At 42.4% G+C, this 25,711-nt stretch overlaps 1 protein-coding gene across 1 annotated transcript; it reads right to left on the reverse strand.

Moving 5' to 3' along the window:
* Positions 1 to 295: 295 nt before the first annotated feature.
* On the reverse strand, positions 296 to 24,969 carry MSH6 (mutS homolog 6). Its single transcript, XM_059406118.1, is given in 12 exon segments — positions 296 to 466; positions 582 to 781; positions 887 to 1,041; positions 1,615 to 1,704; positions 2,015 to 2,132; positions 3,148 to 3,413; positions 5,332 to 7,879; positions 9,296 to 9,465; positions 12,398 to 12,597; positions 24,588 to 24,674; positions 24,676 to 24,730; positions 24,733 to 24,969. Coding segments are annotated over 12 exon segments (4,080 nt in total). The 5' UTR covers positions 24,842 to 24,969; the 3' UTR covers positions 296 to 384.
* Between the last annotated feature and the right edge of the window lie 742 nt (positions 24,970 to 25,711).

Consider the following 25,711-nt stretch of genomic DNA (forward strand, 5'->3'; position numbering starts at 1 on the left):
GTCCTGTATTTGAACTCTGTTCATAGTTTTTTTTTGAACAGTTTAGACAAACCGCTGGAAATTAAAAGCAATTTCCTGCATTAAGCTGAGACAAGTATATATACAGCCCTATACAGTTTCATAGCCCCCCCCCCATTTATGTGTATTGGTGACAGTGGGTATAAACAGCCTGAAAGTGTATGCATGTACCATAACATCTAGACTTAATATATTGTGGAGTATTCAATAACCATTATGTAGAAGGTAGATAAGAATTAAAAGGGTTTAATTTCCTAGAAAGAAAATGGAAAAATGGTCATTTTTAAAAAATAAAGTTTATTAGATCATAATGTTGTCTGAATTTACCACCTTTGTCAAAAGCCAACTCAGAGCTTCCAATGTAGTCTATAATTCCTTAATCAAAGTCAGTAATTTAGGGACAGCTTCAGCATCTAGAGTCGACCTTTCACTAGCCAGGCAGACTTCCCTTAAAATTAAAAAAAAAAAGGTATCAGTTCATGTTTTCCACAGTGCATGAATAAACCGCAAAGGGGGATGGTGAAGGTCAGCTCCATAGCAAAATTATATGCAAGTATAATTACCGAAATAATCGCAGTGATTGAGTCATCTTCTCAAATTCTCTTGCTTTTCTATGTCCCTTTTGAATAATCTCCTCTGGAAGATTAGCAAGCCTTGCTGCATTAAAGCCATAGCTTTTAGGACAAGCTCCCTTAATGAATTTATAGAGAAAGGTAATAGTCTCCTGGCTGGGATCCTCACATTCATTTTCTACCATGCATGCCTAAAAAGGAAAATATTTTATTATGCTGTGTTCATGTGCTAGCAGTGGACATACCTGTCTTGATTCTCTCCAAAATCTAAACTTCTGAAAGCAGTTTATACATACCATGTGGCCCAGGCGCACTGCAACATTTTGAGAATAATCTTCTACTAATGAATGGTAGTGGGTAGAAAACAATGTACGACACTTTATGTTCTCAGCAAGTTCTTTAACAACTGCATTTGCTATTGCTGTTCCATCAAATGTTGCAGTACCTCTCCCTATGAAGGTAAAATATGCATAAATTATATCTGCCTTATACCACAAAGGAATGAAAAAGGCGGGGGGGGGGGGTAAAATAGTGACATAAATTAGTGCATCCAAATAATAGACCCCATTTAGCTAAACATCCACTTACCAGCCCTGGGAGTAGGGTACATTATATTTTTAAAAATTTCATTAAAGCCCCAACATGGGGCTTTAACTTAACCCTGAGGTGAAGAGTCCCACATTCTACCAACTGAACCAGCCAGACACCCCTGCATTTCTTTTTTTAAAGAGTACTCTTTGGGTACCACTGATCTTCAGAAATGTCCTATTAGTTTCTCATTAAATGTTAACTATTTTAATAGGACAAAATTTAGAGCCTTGTAATCAAAGACCATTTTTAACATTATCTATTATCTTCCAGTATAGGTCTGAATGGCACTAGAGGTGGGTCTATGGCATTAGAGGTAAATGCTTTCAGACTTTTTAAAAAGAAAGGGCCAATCATCTTCAAGAAAAATTAGAGTTTACAAAAAAATTTTTTTAATTTTATAAATAGCCTTCAAATGGAAATTGGAATGTCTTACCCAATTCATCCACAAGGACCAAAGAATGTGCCGTTGCATGTGTAAGTATGCTGGCAGTTTCACTCAATTCAACAAAGAACGTACTTTCACCTAAAAAAAAAACCACACACACACAACATACTACTAAATAGAACTAGAATACTGAATTAGTCTATTCATCTTTTGGTTCATATCATGAGCTACCCAGTACTAAAGATTACATCTCATTAAGAGATCATGCAATTCTTGCTTGAAGAAAGAATACTTTCAAGTGCCTCAGAGTACTCCACTCTGTGTAACAGGAAAAATCAAACATCAAGTTTAATGGCTGGTACACATTTCAAGACAGATGTATTTATTGTACAAAATATAGAAATGAACAGGCCAGTAATAACGCCTTAGGTGAAAAAAGAAAACTCACCTGACATTATTCTGTCGGAGGCACCAAGTCTAGTAAATACTCTATCAATTGGTGTGAGCCTACATACTTCAGCAGGTATGTAACAACCGGTTTGGGCCATTACAGCTAATAGGCCAGCCTTTGGAGGAAGGAGGAAAAGGTCTTTACTAATTGGTATTAAAGAAAAACATAGATATACATCATTTATGTAGTAGTCAGGCACTCTTAAAAACCGTTCACAATCCAAAGCAGGTAAAGTGAAGCCTAGAAAAACAAGAGGCTTAGAACCTAACTGGCCTTAAAACCGCAAAGCCTGTGAGATTTTAACCCACTGCATTAGTGGTCTCACCATTGGCTGACTACACAGTAGAATCACTTGGAAGCTCTTAAAATTACTGATGCCTAGAACCAATTCCAGACCAAATGTATCAATCTGGGACAGTGGAACCCTATCTGTACTTTCTTTGTCAAGCTCTCCTAAGTGATACAAAAAAAATGAAAATGGGATTGAAGACCACTGGACTATATACTGCCTCTTGCTAGTTAGCGAATTTGGCGAACCTAAGATTAAATACAGGAGAGCAGGGGGGTTGGCAAATATTTTTAGTCAAGGGCAGTCTCTGTCACATTTTTTTCCTTTCTAACCCTTTAAAAAATGTAAATCATTTTTAGCTTAGTGGCTGGCCAACCCCTGGTATAAAAAGACAGATATATTTATTGTCTTTCCTGAAAGCAGTTTCCAAAGGTTATTAAAGGTCATGAATTCTATTTGCTCACCTACTTGAACAAGTCTGTCATGGTTCTTTTATAAGGATTCCCACAAATGAGTCTGAGTAACACACCTCTAACATTTTCATTCATTATGGATACATATACCTTCAGAGGAGAGGAATCCAATCAAGTCAGAGTTCGTAAAGTCATAAGCTGAAATCTCTCAGATTTTTAATGTATGCTCCCCATTAACATGAGCAGATACTTGATAAAGGTAAATACAATTCTCAATTTTACATTACAAAGCATTTTTCCCTTGCTTCCTAGTATGCTGGTGACTGAATTCTATATAATTTATGTGCTATTTAGAAAAGGGTGGCGTAAATATGTAATATATTCCCAAAGTATACAAATGACCTTGTGTACCTTAAGGTTCAGTTTACCTGTCTCATGAGCGTAGACTTGCCCCCCATATTAGGTCCAGTAACAAGCACACAATAAGCTTTGCCATTTTCCTCCTCTTCCTCACAGCCTATTAGAATGTCATTAGGTATAAAGTCATCTCCAAAAAAAGTCTTCGTGATGCAGGGATGACGTGATCCTCTAAGGTCTAAGAAGGGAGGAGTACCTTCTTCTGGCAACAGAATTACTGGACGACACATAGGGCCATCACCCCCTCGACTGTAGTTAGCCAGGCACAGTAAGACATCTGTTAAACAGAGTGTAAAAGTGAGGCTTCATCATTTTAGAAGCTGCTTAAGAAGCACAAAGATCCAACTAATTAATATAAAAAGTCATTCAAAAACACTTTTCCAGTGGAGGATGGTATGTTCTAGTTGCTTTTTATACATTTTTTTTTTCTAACAACAGGCACTCTAGAACACACAAAATGCTTTAATGCGTTCATTAACAGAAAATGAGCCACCAGCCTAAATGTTTCTATGTGTCTTCAGGGGAGCACTTGTAGTGAAATGAAAACTCATTTTCATCCCAAAATCTCTCCCCTCAAGACAGACCCCCTAACATCTGGACCAGAGGAATGCCAAGGGTAAGCTAAGAGATACTGGGGAAATGCTAGACTGAACCGCTTTTACTTGACCTAATCCTGGAACTAACACTTCTTAGAAGTGAAATATTAACACAACAGGCACACTGATACAAAAGCATCTTTTTGAACACCTGTCCTGAGGGACACTTTAAATTACCCACCAAACTGCTCAAAGTTGTATTGGTTTAAGGAATCAATGTGGTACAAACCAAAGGATACTTCTGGACAGTTGTATTGAGATCAAAAAAGTTCTTTTACAAATTTGGGTAGTTACTGTTGTTTTTTTTTTTTAAAGATTTTATTTATTTATTTAAGAGAGCGATCACAGGTAGGCAGAGCAGCAGGCAGAGAGGAAAGGAAGCAAGGCTTCCTGCTGAGCAGAGAGCCCGATGTGGGGGCTCGATCCCAGGACCCTGAGACCATGACCTGAGCCGAAGGCAGAGGCTTCACCCACTGAGCCACCCAGGTGCCCCTGGTTACTGTATTCTTAAAACACCGCCGTAGATGAGGGGGGGGACCTAAACTGTGAAACACCAAAGGCTCCAAGTATGTTGGAAATTTAAGGGGAAAAAAGAGTATTTATGAAATTGAAAAGGTTGCTAAATTATAAATATATAAATCAGGGCTCTTAGAAATCAGCTTTAAGAAAGAAAATGTGATGATCTGGGCTAAGAGCAAAAAGAATAAAATCTTGAAATCTATGCATGTAGGGGCGCCTGGGTGGCACAGTGAGTTAAGCCTCTGCCTTCAGCTCAGGTCATGATCTCAGGGTCCTGGGATCAAGCCTCACATCGGGCTCTCTGCTCCTCGAGGAGCCTGCTTCTTCCTCTCTCTCTCTCTGCCTGCCTCTCTGCCTACCTGTGATCTGTCAAATAAATAAATAAAATCTTTAAAAAAAAAAAAAAAAAAAAATATGCATGTAAAGAGATCGACTGAAAATGCAAGAAGTGGTGATGGGCCAAGATACAGTTTTAACTTATTCTAACAAAAATGAGAAGCTTAAAAAAAAACCCAGGGGCGCCTGGGTGGCTCAGTAGTTAAGCTTCTGCCTTTGGCTCAGGTCATGATCTGGAGCCCCACATCCAGTTCCCTGCTTGGCAGGGAGCCTGCTTCTCCCTCTCCCTGTGCTGTCAAATAAATAAAATCTTTAAAAAACCAAAAAATCAGGATCATGATACTAAAGGTACTAAAATCTGGGGTGCCAGGGTGGCTCAGTCAATGGAGCATCTAGAACATAGGACTCGCCTCCGCTTAGGTCCCTAATCTCAGGGCCCTAGTTCAAGCCCTGAATTAAAAACAAAACAAAATTCCCTGCTTTTTAAAAAACAAAAAACTAAAAATCTACCAATCTTTCAATTATTCAAGACTGAACAAGACCAAAAAATGAACTTGAATTGCTCCAGGCAAACTAAGCCATTTTGTCTAGTGAGGGCACAAGTATATACACATCAAAATACATAACCGTATTCAGAAATATACCTCAATGGCAAATGTCCAATGGACTTAAATCTTAATGCATAACTGGGACATAAGACATGACTAACCAAACCCTTAGGAATAAGCTTGTTCAAAGTCTTACCCAATACTGCGATGCACTCAACAGCAGACTGCCAGTCCTTATAATTTTTATCAAAGTTATAGAACAGTCGTCGCATGCAGTCCTTCAATGATATGTCTCTCCGTTCTTCAGCATTTATCAGATTAGCCAACTTCTTCTCAATAGTTTTGGTCCAGTATCGCTTACAGCCCTTCTTGGTAGATTTCAACTCGTACTCTTCTGGCAAATTACGAGTGATGAAATTCTCTGGAATTTCCAACTGGTAACGGTTCCTACCAATCCCCCAGTAGACAATGGTCCTACAGCCAATTCGACTGCGCTGTTTCTCCAAATATTCCAGGAGGCTCTGTTCATTTTCTCTTATGTCAGCAAGAGCTTGGTCATAATCAGAGTCAAATCCTGCTTTGGGAGTAATTAGTCCCGTCTTTCTAGCCTTCTCATGGTCAAAGGCTGTATCCCATCGGTTCAGTTCTATAGTCAAATCTGGGAAACGGCCCTGAGGAGTTTTTGTCTGTAGAGTAATGATCTGCTTAAGGATTTTAGACTTAAAGTTGTCAGCAATTTCTTCCATAATCTCTATAATTTTACATATTACTTTGAATCCTTCTAGAGCAGAAAGAAAATCAATAATCTTTTTTTTGCTGTATGTGGTTTCTTCATACATGATAGCCCTGCTATCTGGGTGGTTCTGGCTCTTCAGGGGAGACCCAACATTATGAATTTTACTCAGCAGCCTTTCAAGGTCTGGAAGCTTCTTCAGAAGGTCTACCACATCAGAGATTTTGTCAGGCACAGCCATGAGGTCTTCTATAGCATCTAGACGATCGTTGATAGCGTAAGGGCTACAGAGTGGAGCACAAAGCCACTGCTTGAGAAGCCGCTTACCAAAGGGAGTATGGCAACTATCAATCTTTTCTAGTAGGGTCCCTTCAGTAGAACCATTTGTTCCATTCATGAAAATCTCCAAGTTGCTTAATGTCACAGCATCTAGCACCATTCGCTGGTTGCCTTTAGCAAAAACAGCACCAGGTCTTATAGCACTGACCATGTCAGAATCCAAGGGAATGTATTCTTCAAAATTTGCCATTGATAAGAGCTCTTGATCAATAAGGCATTTTTTGAGGTAGAAGACACAACCACCTAGAGCAGAGAGGGCCAATTCACTCTTTTCTCCTGGTGTCAACCCAAGAGAATCAGACTCTGAGGTCATACCTTTAAGCACCTGAGGTAACAGTACCCCACTGTCCTCATTTAACTTTTCCTTAAAATATCCTTCTTCAAGGAGCATTCTCAATGTTTTGGCTGCGTCCCAGAATTGGGAGCCTGGTATCAGACCTTCCTGAAGTGAGGAGGATAATGAACCCTTTAGAATCATCTTAGTTTCTGTTGAGAGATTTCCCTTCTCAAACAAGACTTGTACTGGAGGATAGTGTGCCACTAGAGTCCTAAATCTGGAACAATGGCGATCATCCGAAAACTGACCTATGAAAAACTTTCCCAGTGAGGTATCAACAAAGCATACTCCATACACCCGAGTGTGGCCAGAAGAATCCTCCTCTTTTTCTTTGAGGCTAAGAAGATACTTACTATAGTTCTCAGAGGGATCACCTTCCAATACACTGTAGGTCTGTGTACCCTTAGTAATGACTCTACAGATCTCCCTCCTCACCACTCTATCATACTTAGATATATGTGCCATCTTCCGGCATCGTGCCTCCATCATCTCTGGGGTCTCTGTCTGTTCCACTCGTGCTACTTTATAGCCCTTTTGAACCAGAGAATCAGAATATCGGCCAAAGGCAATTTCTGGGAAACCAGAATGAGCCCAGTTGCCTTTCATGAACACTAGTCCTAGTTCGTTGACTCCAATAAGAGCATCCATGTGGTATAGTTCATAAAACTTGCCCACCTTATAAAATATAACAAGATCAAAGTTCTGAGACTTGATCTGCCACCACTTCCTCATCCCAGGAGTACAGGAATTAAGGAAATCCTCAGGAACATAGAGTGTGGATGCATCAAAATCAGGGTGATCAGGTCGCCTCCTCTGTAGATCTCTTCTCTTGTCCTCCTTAAGCCACTCTAGGGTTTCATGATACCAGATAGTGGGGCGACTATTATCATCACATCCTCCACTAACGTGGGCTTGAGATTCAGAATTTTGAGGGGCAGAGAAAGCATTCAAAGCACTCTTGGTTTCTGATGAAATGCCAGTTGATCGTTTGGTGGCCAAGGGCATTTCCTTCCTTGAACTTTTCCTTTTGAGAGAGCCATTTCCAGTCACCATTTTCTTCCGCTTTGAAGCAACTTTGACAGGACTGTCCAGGCCTTCACTGTCACTGTCCCCAACTCCACTGCTTATTTCATCACTACTTCCTTCCTCCTTCCCATCTGGCTTGAATTCCACGTCAGAACCACCAATGTCACTCTCCGAGTCTGATATGACCCTTCTTTTCTTTATTTGGCGGCTGCTTCGCCTAGATCCTTGGACCTTGGGCCGTACTTCCTCTTCACTTTCAATTTCATGATCATCATCTTCACTCTTACCTGATGAGTAAGTTGCACCAACCTGACAGGCAAAGAAAGAGTTATTTAAATAAAAAAACAATCTGGAAAATTACAGTACTGCTGTGGAGTATCTCTCAATATGCTGCAGTATCCTGATCAAGAGAAGAACCCAGCTCCAGAAATGAGAAACTTTCCTCCTCCAAGAATTAAACACACACACACACACACAACTATCAATTTCAGTAGCATCATACTATAGGGTTAAGTGATTCTCTCCTGAGTTTTATCCTGTACAGTAGTGATGAAGCCATTAGCATGACCATATATCCCAAATACCTACAGTTGATACCCTCATTAACAATCAGCTGTGGAAGTAACTTTAAATCCCAATTACCTTTCTTCCAGGGTCATCTCTCCTCTTCCAGAGGGATGTATTATGAACTTTGCCATTTTATAAATTTTAGTTTAAGAAAGCAGTGCAATCTGTATGGGTTTCTAGTCCTTGCTCTTCCACAAACCAGCTGTAGCTTCTTGGGCAAGGCATAATTCAGTTATCATGGATCTCCCACACATGTGAAGTTATATGAGGTTCAGTGATCTCTGTATTACCATCCAGTTCTAAACCTTTCATTAATGGTAAGACCCCTGGCCTCAAAAGTAAGATTAAAAATACTTTCTTTCGTTTCTCTTAAAATACTCGTTAGTTTGTTATTCCCTATCTATAATAATATAAAATCAGGCTCAGTCATAAATGAATCTCTTAAGCGCACAGTTCATTAATTTGTTAAATTAGAGAAGAATGATCAATTCAAATAGTGACTATTAAAGTTTGAAACCCAGGTTGTATTTCATGGATATTTAACCTCTCTTACCTATCCGAAATACAAAAAAAAAAAAAAAGTATTGAGAGCATTAGGAAATCCATTTCCAGGACTTAACCACACCCTCAAATAGAGGCTTACTGCCAGACATCATAACCAATTTTATCACCATGTTCTTACTGTCTTGTTAACCTGTTACCAAAATGGTACTACGTCTTATCTTCCACCAGGCTTGAAGCTTGAGAACTCAGGCAAAATGGCTGCTGAGATTCTAATCTAAAGTAACCTACAGTTCTACAGAAATAAAGAATTATGGGTACAAGTATTTGGGGTACATGGGTGCACAGTCGGTTAAGCATCCAGACTCCTGATTTTGGCTCAGGTGATCTCGCTTGTGAAATCAAACCCCTCATCGGGCTCCCCGCTGTGCATGGAGCCTGCTTAAGATTCTCTCCCCCACTCCCCATGCCCCTCCTCATGCTCACACACTCTCACAAAGAAAAAAGACAAAAGAAGGTATGTATGAGGATTAAAGTGTGTGTGTGTGTATATATGCAAATCATATAAATAAAACAAGAGAATATCACTTTAATACCCCCCCTTTTCCATCACTTTCCCAAAAGAATTAGCAACTGACTTGTGTAACAGTAGCCCACCTCCGTCTCTTCTTCTTCCTCTGGTTCGGAGGGTTCATCACACACTGCTAGTTCAAGCCTCTCAATCTTGTCTTTATTCAAGGCTTCATCTGCACGTTGCATTGCTCTGAGTATTTCAGGCTTTGAACTGTAAAAATGACCTCCTTTTTGCACTTCCTTCGATTTTGAACCTAAAAAATTTAGATTTATATTTCTTATTAAGCAAATCTTATTTATAAATAAGAACCATTAGCTAGGGAATAGGCTCAATGTATAATATCTGTTGTAATGGACAAGAATCAAGAATAGTTTTTAATGCCCATTACTTTTGACTGATAATAGATCAATAAAGCCTACCTAGAAGAAATTACCAGGGGAAAACTACTAGTGAAACTTAAATTACCTATCTGACCTCCTTGAAGTTGCCTTAACTGTTGGGTCACCCAGGGCTATTTCCTCTCTCCTGACTGTGGCCCTAAATATAAAGCACACCTCTTCAGATGAAGCACGAGATGTTCAAGGGGTTTGAGACGCTTTGTACAAAAAAATTACTTCGAAGGCAAAAACTACACTGACAGTTAAATGAAGCTATGATACTAAGTTTATCCCCAAGGTAATTAAATAGGGTATACTAAAAACAAAACCCTAGGGTAAGGATACTAACATTCTGGAAAGGTAACCTAGTTCAAACTGAATTTGTTGTTGTTGTCTAGATTAAATCAAGTTGTTTGTTTTCAGGTCAAACTCTTCCTTTATCCCTTTATTTTTTCCCCACGACACTATTTATTTGACCCAGAGAGAGAGAGAGAGACAGGGAGAGAGCAAACACAAGCAGGGGGGAGCTGTGAGGGAGGAGGCGGCTCCCTGCTGAGCAGAGAGCCCAACGTGGGGCTCCATCCCAGGACCCTAGCCAAAGGCAGGTGCCTAATGACTGAGTCACCCAGGCACCCCTTAAATTTTCTTCAAGATTTTATTTATTTGAGGGGTGCCTGGGGGGCTCAGTGGGTTAAGCCTCTGCCTTCGGCTCAGGTCATGATCCTGGGGTCCTGGGATGGAGCCCCACATCAGGTTCCCTGCTCAGTGGGGAGGCTGCTTCCCCCCCTCTCTCTCTGCCTACTTTTGGTATCTCTGTCAAATAAATAAAATTTAAAAAAAAAGAACTGGAACCTAAGTGAAGGGTCCAATTCACTATTAAAAAAAATTTTTATTTGAGGGAGAGCACACCTATGAGTCAGGGGAGAGGCAGAGGGTAAGGAGAGAGAGAATCTCAGACTCCCCACTGAGTGGGATGTAGGGCTCCATCTCAGGACCCCAAGATCATGACCTGAGCCAAAACCAAGAATCACTCAACCGACTGAGCCATCCAGGTGCTCCAAGAGTTATAATTTTAAATGACACTCCTGTCCTCTGACCAAAAGATTAGATGCAGATAATCACAAGTCTAATGGCACAAAATTATTTAGTTTTTCCTAAGAGACCTAACTAGCAAGGTCTTTGTTTTCTTCTGACCAAATCAGAAAACAAACCTGTATGATAAAACTAACAGGATATCCTAAAGTGCCATTACATTAGCAACTTAAGGGACTGGCTAAAATAAAGGTGCAATTTCCCATTTTTCTAAAGAGCTGCACCAGTACTACAAACTGTAACAATCAAAATCCACTGGAGGGTGGCCTCCTAACTTCCTCAAGTGCCTGTCTGCAGCTGCACTCACCCCCACATATCTAATGACCTACCTCATTGTTACCCAAAAAACCCAATGCAGACTGCATTTACAATTTTAAGGAACCCCCCCACCAAAAAAAAGAAATAAAAACCTACTTTTTCTTCATCCATGCTGTTGCAACAATTTGGAAATTTAAATGGCAAAGGCAATATTCAACAGGGTTGCATTTACAAAATAATGACAATATATATGTAAAATTTGGGGGGTATTTTTAAATTAAAGTCGTGTTGCCAAAGCTTTGTTTAGAATCTCGAAATTAGAGGTACCTGGGTGGCTCAATCAGTTAAGCATCTAACTCTTGATTTCAGCTAAGGTTAAGATTTCAGAGGAGCGGAGAGAGACGGAGCCCTGCGCTTGAGATTCTTCCCCTCCCTGACCCATACTCACTAGCATGCTCTCATTAAAAAAAAAATATCATCTCAAGATTAGTCCTAGAAAAAGACCCTGTTACCTGGTTCAGCTCTCTCACTTTATAAGTAAACAGTATTTGAGTTACTTAGTTGGCCAAGATTATACAGCAAATTAGTGCTGAAGACAGAACCAAATGTTCAGATTCTCTTTCCATCCTGCAGGTCAGATTTCCATGCAGACTTAACTTTCTCAGTGTGCCCTCCTGACCCTGCAGGATGAGCACTATGACCAAAAGTCAGAATTCCCAGAGACTCCTAGCAAATTGACCCATATTGTGATTCCTAAACAATGAGTCCAGCAGCACCCTAGCCTGAAGAACCTGAGGATAATGAGCAAGGACTCATTCATGCTCAAGTGTAAACAAGCACTGAACCATGCAAACACAATGTGCACACACGGTATAACTCAACAAACTGACAGGGTGCACCTGCCCCAAGTGACACTACATAGGCGGGACTGCTGCAGTCTAGGACTTTAAAAAGGTGGACCTGGAAAAAAAACATTATGGGTCCAAAAGTATGATGTGAAACTCAACGTAGATTCGCTCATAAGTGAGGGTTTTAAAGGCCAGGTAAATATGCATGTCCATCTGCCCTAGACAATGTCACTAATCTATTTGCTATATATCCTGACTGCATTGCCTTTCTCTTAGATCTCTGAAGACGGGACACTGTTAACTTAGCCTTTTCATGCCTGAATTTGGTAGTATGGTCCAAATGAGATCTAATCATGGAAACATTTTCCCCTTAAGGGCATGATACTGCCATAAGTCAACTGAAAATAAAGAAATAGAAATTCCACTCCACAACCAACCAGACCAGTTGTATCTTTTTCCCATGATGGAAGCATTCAACCTACCACTCCTGAAATTTATTGGCATAACACACACTTAATTTCACTGTATGGCAGTCAAAGACACTTGTGCTCATGTGCTGTGTGCTTGCTCTCTTACTCACTCTCACACACACTGAGGAGTAGACTCTTACCTGTATATGGCTTTAATAGCCTTCTGCTAACCCAGCCCCTTGTTGGGCTGTCATCAAAAAACTGTACATGAACTCGGACAGACTTTCCTTTCTCACGGATGAATGTTCCATCAAAAGGGTGGTTGTATACCAGGCAAGGCCACCAGGGGTAACCCTCCATCTTGGCCCAAACCAAATCACCTGGTGAGAAGTCACAAGAACTGTTGCCAAAGGAAATACATAACTTGGTTAATATCTGGTTAAGTTGCATTATAGGCAATTACCTACAAATAAGCAATTCCAAGGAAGGCATCTGGCATTAATACTGAAGCCTTTGAAGTCTTCTGGCATTAATATTCAAGCACCCAAATTCTAGAATTAATTTTTTAAAATCAGATGTTCAAGTCATTTTTAAAAACATAAGCAAATATCACAATGCTTATTTAAAATATTAAGACAAATACAAATATAATGAATTCTGGTATTAAGATGAGAAACTACTTCTCATAATAATCAAAGTTTATAAACAATGCCCAAATTATGACAGAATACTGATGCAAAGAAAAAGGCACAGACTCATTGTACATGCTCTCCAAATTATAATGAATCACACCTGTATACCACAATATGGTAGGACCTGACCCAGGGCATTAATAAAATATGAAAAACACTGATATGTGATCTGATAATGACAATAAATATTACCTCATTTGACTCTAGTAAACCACAATATGGTACGTATCAGGAACAGGACCTGACTCAGGGCATTAATAAAATATGAAACATTGATATGTGATTTGATAATGACAATAAATACTACCTCATTTGACTCTATTTGAAATGTTTCCAGTTAACACTCCACAACCTACCTAGCACACTACCACCCCCCAGCCCTAAAAATCTTGTGAAAAAATTCCATTTGGATTGGAAGTGCCTGACTTGCCAAACAATAATGAATATATATGCCTGCAGAATCAAAAACAAAGATTCAATCTTCATGAAAACTAATTTGGTCCTGAAGGTTTCTTGAGAAAGGGAAAGGAGAGGTAGAGGAAGAAGAATCTAGCTGAAAAACTACAGCAGATGTACACCTGAAACTAATGAAACACTGCATGTTAGCTAACCAGAATTAAAATTAAAACTTGACAGGGGCACCTCGGTGGCTCAGTCGATTGAGCCCCTTATTGGAGGCTGCACTGGGTGTGGAGCCTGCTTGAGATTCTCTCTCCCTCTCCCTCAGCCCCTCCCTACTCATGCACACATGCTCTCTTAAATAAATAAAAACAAAAAAGTAAAAATTTAATTACAGCAGAGTCCCTCAGTGATGGAGATTCCACAACAGCTAATAAATTCTGCTCAAATACTATATACACCAAGATTTTCTGAACTTGCTGAAAGGTTTTCACTGAATAACTGCAGAAGTAAAATAAATAGACTACAAACAAGAACATTTTAGAACAGCTTGCATTAGTACACTGGGGTGACCTTATTCAGACCTAAGGATAAAGTTAAAGTATTCCTTTCTTCAAAAATGTGAATATGGGGGGTGCCTGGGTGGCTCAGTGGTTTGGGCTGCTGCCTTCGGCTCGGGTCATGATCTCAGGGTCCTGGGATCGAGCCCCGCATCGGCTCCCTGCTCCGCAGGAAGCCTGCTTCCCCCCCCCCCGCCCCCTCTCTCTGCCTGCCTCTCTGCCTCCTTGTGATCTCTGTCAAATAAATAAATAAAATCTTAAAAAAAAAAAATGTGAATATGGAATCCCCCTAGGCTACACAGTTAGAAAAGAGACAAAAACAACAGCATGGCTAGCTTTTCTCAAGGGCCTTTGCAGCATGTGCACGCTTACAGAAATCTACAGCAACCAGCACAAGCACAAATCCATAAATATTGCCATCAAGCTCACCACGTAGTTCATCTTCACAAAGGAAGCTCTTATCCAATTCCAATTTCTACCATGAGCCCACGAACAGGAAACAAAGACCCTGAGAGCTCTGCAGAATGGTCTACAAGCCTCCCTACTGTCAAGCAGTCTTTCTCTTAACTTCGGCCAGGTAGCCACTTAACCACAAAAAGCCTATCCCGAGTTATCAGAAAACTGTAAGCTTTTTTTGTTTGAAAGTACCTGAGACTGCCCTAAAACTGTACTCTTTCTGCTGCTAAAGGAGGGAAGTAACTGGTCTCCCTAAAGACACTTGATCGGTTCTGAGTCCAAATCCTGAGCATCATTTTTAGAAGACTGGTCATAGTAAGTACGTGTTAATTCAATGAACATGTCCCCATCAGGAAGCATATTTCTGGCTGTATAGTTTTGAGACATTAGGCTTCAAAATGCATTATCGAAGCAAATTTTTCTGAAGGGTATCAGCAGGGATACCTATCTGTCAAGCCAGGCTGCCCTTTATTTCTTATTAAAGATTTTATTTATAAGAAAGAGAGAATGTGCACTGAGCAGGGCAGAGGGACACTGCCCTCTGAGCAGGGAGCCCAACTCGGGGCTTGATCCCTGCGGATCATGACCTGAGCCAAGGCAGGTGCTTAACTGACTGAGCCACCCAGTCAGGCACCCCTGACTGCCCTTCTTAAAGGCAACTAAATCCCTTAAAAAGTTGAGATTCAGGTAACATTTTGGTGTGTACATAGCAAAGTCTAAGCCCCATGTGGCTAGTCTGAGGCAGTCTCTTCCCGATGTACTGAATTTAGTAAATACAGGTGGATAAGTGCTGAGCCCAACCAGTATGAGTGAGGTTTACAAAGAGCTCCTGGTTTGTAAAATTCAAGAGGTCGGGTTTTTTTGCCTGTGTGAACGGAGTTATGGAGGGTAAGGACTAATTGCTGAACTGGGCACCAGCTATTTTATAACATACATGTCTTGCAAAAGTTACAAATTCTCAAGACTGGAGTTAATGGATACCAGACTGACAAGCATGTACATCTTGGTGGTACATTACGATGCCTCAAAATCTGATGGAATTCTATTTTGCCTGGTATGAGGCAACGGAGCACTTGCAGGAATCTCAGCAGTCTTGGGGGCTCCCAGAGAAACTACATGACTAGATGAAAAAAAAAATTTTTAAGATTTTATTTCCGAGAGAGAAAGCAAAAACATGAACGGGGAGGGGCAGAGGGTGAAGCAGGCTCCCCACTGAACAAGGAGCCAACTGCAGGGCTTGATCCCAGGAAACTGGGATCACGACTTGAGCTGAATAAGGCAGACGCTTAACCAAATGAGCCACCCAAACACCTACCTAGATTAAAATTCTCGAGCAAAAATAAGATGGCCAAGCCTGACTCCTGAAAGTCCCCTCTATCCTTAGCTAAAAGTAACTCAAGTTTCTGACTGAGACCTAGAAGTCATGGGGAGAATTTTTTTTAGCTTTACACCTTAACTTACTTTGTGATAAAATATTACTGTTTTAACATAAGTAAGTTCATTCTAGTTTTATTCCCAAAGGAAATAACTTGAGCTAAGACTACGGTTACCTTAAAACTCTCACTTGTACAAATGTAGTACAAATTGCAAAACACACTATACAGTGGTGTTCAAAGGTCTCATAAATGATTAGAAGATTCTTTTCCAAGGAACCAAAGTTATTAAAAATTTAGTATCTTTAATTTTGCAAGGCAAATGTAATTTCCATTAGAGAAAAAATGTGTAAAAGCTAATTACAATTATCAGTTTTCAAGTAAATTCCTTATCTGTAAAATTAACTATTCAAATTGTTTTTCAACATCACTTTACCCTAAATGTAATCATATACTTATAAAATCTTACACATAACCTAACTTTTCCGATGTTAGCAGTTGGCAGTACACTATAAAATGCAAAGACTAAAAAATTTAGTTAATAAGCACGGTTAAAGTGCCGAAGCTTTTTAAAAGCTGACACTTTGAAAATTCTGGTCCAGGAAACTGTGGCTTCCAACCAAAATGAGCATTAAGCAGGAAATAAAATATACCGTGTAAGTACCCCTGGGTGACACTGTCTGCCTTCAGCTCAGGTCATGATCTCAGGGTCCTAGGATCGAGTCCCACATTGGGCTCCTTGCTCAGGGGGGAGCCTGCTTCTCCCCCTCCCTCTGCTCCTACTCTCTCTCAAATAAATAAAATCTTTAAAAGTAAAATAAAATTTCTCTTCAGTTAATGCTAAAAAAGTTTTTAATTTTGTGGGAAGACTTCAACTCTCTATAGGTAATTTTAAAACTTTGATTTCTAGTAGTTGTATAGTTTCCAAAGAATGCCAACATAAAAGGAAATATAATCCATGCAAATACTCAAGTTTTCCTACCAACACTAAATACTGTATTTTAAAATATACAGGGGATACCTAGGTGGTACAGTTGGTTAAACATCTCTCGATTTTGGCTCAGGTCATGAGATTGAGGCCAGAGTTGGGCTCTGCATTTAGCACAGAATCTGCTTGAGATTCTCTTCCTGCTCATGCTCATTTTCTCGCTCTCTCTCAAAAAAACACCTTTTTTAAAAAAAAAGATTTTATTTATTTATTTATTTGACAGACAAGAGATCACATGTAGGCAGAGAGGCAGGGAAGCAGGCTCCCTGCTGAGCAGAGAGCCCGATGCTGGGCTCGATCCCAGGACCCTGGGATCATGAGATCCCAGGACCCTGGGATCATGACCTGAGCCGAAGGCAGAGGCTTTATAACCACTGAGCCACCCAGGCGCCGCTCCCCCCCCTCCTTTTTTTTTTTTTTTCAATAAAGCATGGAAATACAATGCAAGCCTACGATTCACAGCTGGAATGTGCTATAATCTGTCATACGCTGGTCCTTATCAAGAGCCTAATAATCCTATAAAATCACATCCAGCTATTCCACTGGCTCTACTTAAGGCCTTACCCAATATATTAACTTCACTGTATTTTAATATTTGGCTATATTTTCTGATAATCTTAACATCTTTCTCTTTTCATGTAACTGTCTTCACAAGGATCATTAGCCCTATGCAAATCCAATTTGAAAATATATAGGCCGAAAAGTCACCTCACATCTAAAGATTTTATTACAATGTAAAATACACTGCTTCCTAAAGCCCAAGCTAAAATGCCAAAATATTGGAATTACCTTACAAGGTACTTACAAAGAAGATCCAATTACAACTGTGTGTTTTTTAAAATGTTAATATATAATTCTTCTTAAGTTTATTTAGGTAATCTCTACAGCCAACAGAGAGCTCAAACTCAAAACCCTGAAATCATGGGGCGCCTGGGTGGCTAAGTGGGTTAAGCCTCTGCCTTCAGCTCAGGTCATGATCTTGGGGTCCTGGGATCAAGCCCCGCATCAGGCTCTCTGCTCAGCAGGGAGCCTGCTTCTCCCTCCGTGTCTGCCTCTCAGAGACTTGTAATCTCTGTCAGATAAATAAATAAAATCTTAAAAAAAAAAAAACCCTGAGATCAGTAGTACCCACTCTTCTGAATGAGCCCCCCAGGACTCCCCAAAATGTTAATATATCTTAAATTCTTGATATTCTTGGGATTCCAAAGGCAGTTTTAAAATGGGGGGGGGCAGTGCTGTGAAGTGTGTAAACCTGGCGATTCCCAGACCTGTACCCCTGGGGCTAATACATTATATGTTAATTTAAAAAATAATAAATGAAAAAAAAGGGGGGAGAGGTGACAGCTCAGAAAAACAAATGTAAAAGCCGTTGTACAGGGTGATGGACACTGGGGAGGGTATGTGCTATGGTGAGTACTGTGAATTGTGTAAGACTGATGAATTACAGACCTGTACCCCTGAAACAAAGAATACATTATTTAAAAAAAAAAAAAAAAGCTGTCATACAACTAGGGCACCAGGCTGGCTCAGTGGGTACAGCATATGACTCTTGATCTCAGAGTCACAAGTTCAAGCCCCACGTAGGCCGCAGACCTTACTTTAAAAATAATAATAAAACCTTCATACAACTAAAAATAAGAAATGACTCAGTAAAGCCAAACATACACTTAACAGATTTTTTAAAATTTTGCTTTTTAAAGTCACATTTTGTTTTCACTTTAGTCCATAATCTTGGTGTCAATTACTGGTTGTACCCCCAAATTCATAATCAACTTTTTAGGCCATCTACTTAAAAAAAAAAAATCAGTGGATACAAAAGCACTACTAGAATTTGCTTCTGTAAGCAATAAAAAATAAACTGGGCTTGTCTAACAAAAACCTGTGCATATAAACATTGAGTCATAACATGAACACACTCTGAAACCAACTTTAGAAATCAGTTATTAGTGTTTGCAACTAACTCTCAAGGTGGACCATTAGAGGAGACTTCCCCTACCCTTAAACAACTAAATGCAGTACTGAGAAAAAAGAAGTAATCAGAACAATTAATTCCAATGCCCCCACAATACCTACTCACCTACCAATACACTTCTGCCCATATACCTTTTCCTTCTCCTTCAGCTTGTATTAACTATGGCTCATCATTTATGCACAAGGGTCTAGGGTGACCATATGCAACTACCATCCAAACTGGCATCTAATATTATTTTCTAAATAGCACTGGAAAAGAAACCTCAAAGAAGTTAAAAGAAAACAGGTTCTTTAGAATTTTTCTTCAAGATTTTATTTATTTGAGAGAGCAAGTGAGAATACAAGTGGGGTAAGGGGCAGCTGACTGGGGAGCCCAGTGCGGGACTCAATCCCAGGACCCCGAGATCATGACCTGGACCAAATGCAAATGATTAACCTACTGAGCCACTCAGGCACCCAGAACCCAGGTTCTTTGTGGAGAAGCTTAATTTCATGCCTTAGAGCATGTAAAAATCATCAGAATGAAGGTTTTCAAAAGCCCTGAGGCAATGTTAAGCCATAAAAGCAGCTCAAAAGGGGCGCCTGGGTATTGCTCAGTCATTAAGCATCTGCTCAGCGTCCTGGGATGGGGCCTCAGATGGGGCTCCCTGCTCAGGTGGGAGCCTTTTTCTCCCTCTTCCACTCCCCTGGCTTGTGTTCCCTCTCTCGATGTCTCTCTCTCTCTCTCTGCCAAATAAATAAATTAATTAAAATCTTTTAAAAATTACTTTTTATAAGGGCACCGGGGCTGGCTCAGTTGTTAAGCGTCTATTTGCCTTCAGCTCAGATCATGATCCCAGGGTCCTGGGATCTGGTCCTGCATGGCCTCCCTGCTCAGCTGGGGAGTTTGCTTCTCCCTCTTCCACTCCCCCTGCTTGTGTTCCCTCTCTCACTGTCTTTCTCTCTGTCAAATAAATAAATAAAGTCTTAAAAATAGTAATAGTAATTTTTTTAAAAAGCAGCTGAAAAGAGGTTCCCACATACCAAATTATGACAAGTTGAGCATCTTTTTTTTTTTTTTTAAAGATTTTATGTATTTGAGAGAGAGAGAGAGAGATAACACACAAGAAAGCACAAATGGGAAGGGGGAGCAGGGAGCCGCTATATAGGGCTCCAACCCAGGACCTGGGATCATGACCTGAGTCTAAGACAGCTGGGTAACCGACTGAGCCCCCCAGGCACCCCAAGTTTGAACATCTTTAATACCTGCTTTAATTCTGCCAATCAAAACAAGTTAGGTCTGTGACACTGAGTCCACAGAATGTTTTTAAAGAGCTTGAATTTTTTTAATTCTCTTTTCTTAAAATAACTATTATTATATTGGGTGTGATATTAATTGGAAAAACATACTGCTATAAATATGCTGAACTGGGGTGACTGGGTGGCTCAATGGGTTAAAGCCTCTGCCTCTGGTTCACGTCATGATCTAGGGGTCCTGGGATCGAGCCCCGCGTCAGACTTCCTGCTCATGGGGAGCCTGCTTCCCTTCCTCTCTCTCTGCCTGCCTCTCTGCCTACTTATGATCTCCGTCAAATAAATAAATAAAATCTTTTTAAAAATAAATAAATAAATACACTAAACTGTACGAAAGTTCTTAGGAAAGCACCCACAACTAGTGCAGATAGTTACCTTTAAATAAAGGTGCTGAAAAAAGATTTGCCATGTCTGACCATTCCTTGTCTGTGAATGGGAACAGGGCATACAATTCAAGGAGAGACAATTATCACTGAAATAAGACTGTAAAAAATAAACTAGCCAAGATTTGTAGTAATAATAATAAAAAGCCAGACATAAGTGGTCAGAAGCCTTATAGCTGTCACGATTATTATCTCAAACTACAGAAAAAAAGGAAAAAAGAAACCTACAGAAAAAAAAAAGTATGAGAAGCAGGCTTAAGGTACACATACGTCCTTTTTTTTTTCCTTTTTTAAAGATTTGTTTATTTTGAGAGCACAAGCATGTGCATGTGGTGGGCAGGGGCAGAGGGAGTAACAGACCCCTCAGACTCCACACTGAAAGTGGAGCCCCATGTGAGGCTCAACCCCAGCACCCAAAGATCATGACCTGAGCCAAATCAAGAGCGGGATGCTTAACCAACTGGGCCACCCACACGCCCCTCCTTCTACTCCTCTTATAGCCATTTACTTCAAAACTGATGTCATCTGGCCTCTCTCCTTGCTCTTATGTCCCATTATCTACATCATCACCAACAGCTGTGTGCTCTAGCACTTTGGTCTCTCAACTCCTCTTCTAAATCCTACCCCCACTGCCACTATCCTCATGCTCTCTCCATTACCAGTAGGTCTACCCACCAAACACACTTAAGTCAATGAGATTTTTTTTTAAGATTTATTATTTTTTATGTAATCTCTACACCCAACGTGGGGTTCGAACTCACCACCACGAGATCAAGTCACAGCATCTACAGACTGAGTCAGCCAGGCACCCAGAGACTGAGCTTTCTAAATCCTCAAACTGCCCTAAGGATTTCTTAAATAAAATCTATTGAAGTATTAGCCATAAAGAAAAAGACTGACAAATCTGACATTACAAATTTCTGTTCAAAATAACATAAGCTGGCAAAAGGATGACCCAAGGTAGAAAAAGACTTTGAATCACACACCACTGGCAAAGAACTACGGGGGAAAAAAAAAAAAAAAAAAAAAAAAAACAGGCAAGGGTGCCTGGGTGGCTCAGTGGGTTAGGCCGCTGCCTTCGGCTCGGGTCATGATCTCAGGGTCCTGGGATCGAGGCCCGCATCCGGCTCTCTGCTCAGCGGGGAGCCTGCTTCCCTCTCTCTCTCTGCCTGCCTCTCCATCTACTTGTGATTTCTCTGTCAAGTAAATAAATAAATAAATAATCTTAAAAAAAAAAAACAAAAAAAAAAACAGGCAAAACACTTGGAACACTTAAGTACAAGAGGAAATGTACATGTCCAACATTAAAAGATGCTCAACTTCTTCTTAAAGCTTTCAAGTGACGCTTAGAAAAGTCCAGATGTCTTGGTGGCCCATCAGTTTGTTCGACTGGATCCTGACATACCCTCTTCTTCAAGGGTCCCTTCTCTTCTCTTCCTGTCTATCACAATCTGCAGGACCTTCTTCCTGAACCAGCTTCCTAACACCTCCTTACTCCCTCTGTAGTTGACTCCTGCCTGCCTCTTGGGTCTTATCCTGAAGAGCCAAAAACCTACCCTGACATATATATCCCCCTTCCCCTGACCAAAGCACACAGAACCTATACACTCTGCTTCTGCTCCAAGAATTGCCTTTTTGCTTGTCCTTGAATACAAGGGTGGATCCAAGATCCATAATGCCTAATTCTGTGCCTGGCACAGTAGCAGGTACATGATGTGCATTTGCTGAATGAAGGCCTTTTAGCATGGATGCAGGAATAATCAGTTCACGTAATATACAATAATAATTATATATAATATAAATTTTATATGATAAATATATATTATAAATAAATAATATATAATATAAATTATATATAATAAATATAATAAACATTATAACACATTTTGCATGTCCCATGAAGAATGATGAAAGAAAAACTATTACGGAGGATGCAAATGTAGGGGAGGAAAAATATCTTCTTTCCAGCCTTCTGAGTTCTTGGCTGAGACCCCCTTAGGAGTAAAAGGTTAATGAGAGAAAACCAAAAAAAAGTTTATGTATATCCCCCTATACACAGGAGATACTAAGGAAAACTGATTAACTCAGAACAAGAGACATCCTTACAAATGGAGGTTTCCTTTATAAACTAAAATCTCCCTTAGAGAGTAACATTGTTACTTCTCATATCTACAGTTTCTCAAAAAGAATGAGCTCAGGGGCTCCTGGGTGGTTCAGTGGGTTAAAGCCTCTGCCTTCAGCTTGGGTCATGATCCCAGGGTCCTGGGATCAAGCCCCGAACTGGGCTTTCTGCTCGTTGGGGAGCCTGCTTCCTCCTCTCTCTCTGCCTGCCTCTCTGCCTGCTTGTGATCGCTATCAAATAAATAAATAAATAAAAAGGGGGGGGGGGCGGGGGGGGGGGGGGGGGGGGCTCGGGAGTGCCTGGGTGGCTCAGTCGGTTACTCAGCTGCCTTTCCCTGGGGTCATGATCCCAGGGTCTGGAGCCCCATATCGGGCTCCCTGCTCAGCAAGGAGCCTGCTTCTCCCTCCCTATTCCCCTGCTTGTGCTCCATCAAATAAATAAAATCTTCAAAAAAAAAAAAAAAACCCTCAAAATAATCTGTAAGCCAGAGGCATATCCTACTACTCTTCACACAATTATATAGTTAAACTCACTGCCTGAAAGGGTCACTTAAAGGAAAGTAGTACTGTGATGACACTTAGGACTTTGGAAAATCTGTAGGACACATAAAACAACACATTCGAATGAGCCTATTCAGAACCACTAACCAACTCTCTGATCTTTAAGGGAGTTCACTTTTTCTTTTTTTTTTTTTTTTTTAAGATTATATTTATTTATTTCACAGAGATCACAAGTAGGCAGAGAGGCAGGCAGAGAGAGAGGGGAGGAAGCAGGCTCCCTGCCGAGCAGAGAGCCCGGACGCGGGACTCGATCCCAGGACCCCGAGATCATGACCCGAGCTGCAGGCAGAGGCTTATCCCACTGAGCCACCCAGGCGCCCAAGGGGAGTTCACTTTTTCTAAACCTGTTTCTTCATCCTTTCAAAGGGCTACCATTATCCTTTGTGCCTAATACAATACCTGGGATACAGAAAATGCGAGCTTTTCAAAATGTCGCCCGCTGCTCCGACAAAAGGCCGGTCACGCCGTGGAACAGTACCGAAGGGCTCCGAGAGAGAGGACACCTCCCGGCAGGCCTCCGCACAATCGCGTCCATCCATCCCTGCCCAGGGCCAGACCACAGCCTTTAGATAGTCTCACTCTCGACTCCGGAAAAGATTGCGGAGCCTCATCCTCCCATGCAATTGTCAACAAAAGAGACACTATATCATAAAACAGCATCTTTTTCAACTCCGCACAATACTTCCACATATATCAAAATTAATACAGCCTCTAAATTCTTCATTTGTTTTGTTGCACGCTCGGCCTATCTATGGAATGAGCCGGCGGACCCCAGCACTTTCTGCTCCCCCCACCTGCCCCGCCCCGCCCCTGCAACCCTCACGCGGACCAATCAGACTCCTCGGTCCGCGGCGTGACACACCCCCGGTGCACTCAGCTAGTGACCCACCCCCACTCCCACCTCCTGTACAGCCCACAAGGGCTGGCCTAGGGCCCACCGCTCCCAGGGTCGAGGCGCCCGAGGCTCCCAGCCAAACATTCAAGTGCTTCCCGAACCTCTGCTGACCCTCAATTCCCTATCCCAGCTCTCAACAAGGAACCTCCTCCTCGAACCCCTCTCAATGCACGCCGCGCCCCCACAGCCTCTGCGGTACAAGTGTTCATCCTCCCCGAAGGCATTCCTCTTTCCCGCCACCCCTCCCCCGCTGCAGACAGGCACCACCCCTTCTCCCCCGCCCTGCCCCGGTGCGCACCCCGCGCGGAGCGTGCACAGCTCCTTTCTCTTCCTGCCCCACCCCCAACGCTCCCATCTCCCCTTTCTCCTCGCTACCCCGAGCAGTTTGCACTCCTTCTCTAATCCGGCCTTCCACCTGGTGGCACCCTCCTCTTCCTCCAAAGTCTGCGCGTCTCTTCCCCCGCTTTCTTCCCGCAGCCCATTTCCTCCTACCCTGTTTACAGTCTACGCCCCCTAACGCCAAGGCTACAAACTCGGGCCCTGCACCCTTTTAAAGCCAAGTATGCAGCCCCACGTCCTCCGAGCTTAAGGCCTAGCTGCGAACCCCCACAAGCCCTCCAAAGCGAGCGTCCCTTCCCCAGGCCCCCTTCGCCCAGCCGCTGTGCCCCCACCCCCAATTCCCCCCCGTCCCCCGCTACCTGGCGGGGACCGCAGGGGCGGCAGTTCTTCGCAGCCCTCCATTGACGTTCCTCGCCTCCGGCGGCGACGCGGAGCCTGCCAAGGGCCCAGGCCCGGCCTCGCTCCAGGCCGCATCCCCGCCGGGAGAACGGGAGGCCCCGGTGGCGGCAGCGGCACCGCCGCCTTCACCTGAAGCCCTGACCGAGGACTTATTAGCATTATTCAGCGCTGGCGACTTGGGGAAGAAGCTGTACAGCGTGCTCTGTCGCGACATAGCGACGGCCGGCGAGGACCAACCGCTCTGTCGGACCGAGCGGCTAGACGCACGGAATAAAACGCGCGGCGACTGCTGGCGGGAAATCTGGGGGGAGGCGCGCTGCGCTGGAGGAACACTGGCCCCGGCGGCCAATCGGCAGGCGCCCGGGCGTGCGCGGACGGCGTCGCGGGCGGTGCGCGCCCGGCCCCGCCCCCTCTCGGGCCTCCGGCGACGTGGGGAGGGGACAGGGCACCCGGGTGCGCGGGGCTCTGGCCGCAGGCGGCGGTGGGGGCGCCTGGCGCGCGCGCTCCGGGGGGCTCACCCGGGCGAAGCCGGCCGCGGAGCCTCGGCCTCGGGACGCCGGCTTTCCCGGAAAGGGAAGGGGGCAGGGACTGCGAGCAGGGGCCGCGCGGTACGGAGAAACGCGCCGCGTGCTGGAGTGGCCCGGCTGCTGGGTTGGAAAGAAGCCCCTGCGGAGAAAGGCCTTCCCGCGCCAGCATGAAAAATCCTGTGGTTTAAAGCACTTCCGGGGGGGCGGGGTGTGGAGGGGGAGATTCAGGTTTATTCAGCAGTGGATCAGGTCCCCTGTTCATCTTGTATTCTCAGAGCGTTGCCCTTAGCAGGCACTTGACACACTTGCTAAACGGATGCTAAGTGGCAAGCCTTTACCTGTTTATAATAAAACCTGCCAGCTACACAGAGCTTTCCAATTATTTCACATAGATTAATTAAATCTGCTCACAGAGCTTTCCATTTATTTTACAGATTAATTAAATCTGCTCAAGAACTGTGAGGGAAGTACTTAAGGTTCACAGTTCCTTATCTGAGCCTTGCCGACCAGGTGTGTCTCAGGATGCAGGGTTTTTCAGATTTGGAAGGAGAACAGGG

Source organism: Mustela nigripes, chromosome 7, assembly GCF_022355385.1.
Source record: "Mustela nigripes isolate SB6536 chromosome 7, MUSNIG.SB6536, whole genome shotgun sequence".
Taxonomy (NCBI): domain Eukaryota; kingdom Metazoa; phylum Chordata; class Mammalia; order Carnivora; family Mustelidae; genus Mustela; species Mustela nigripes.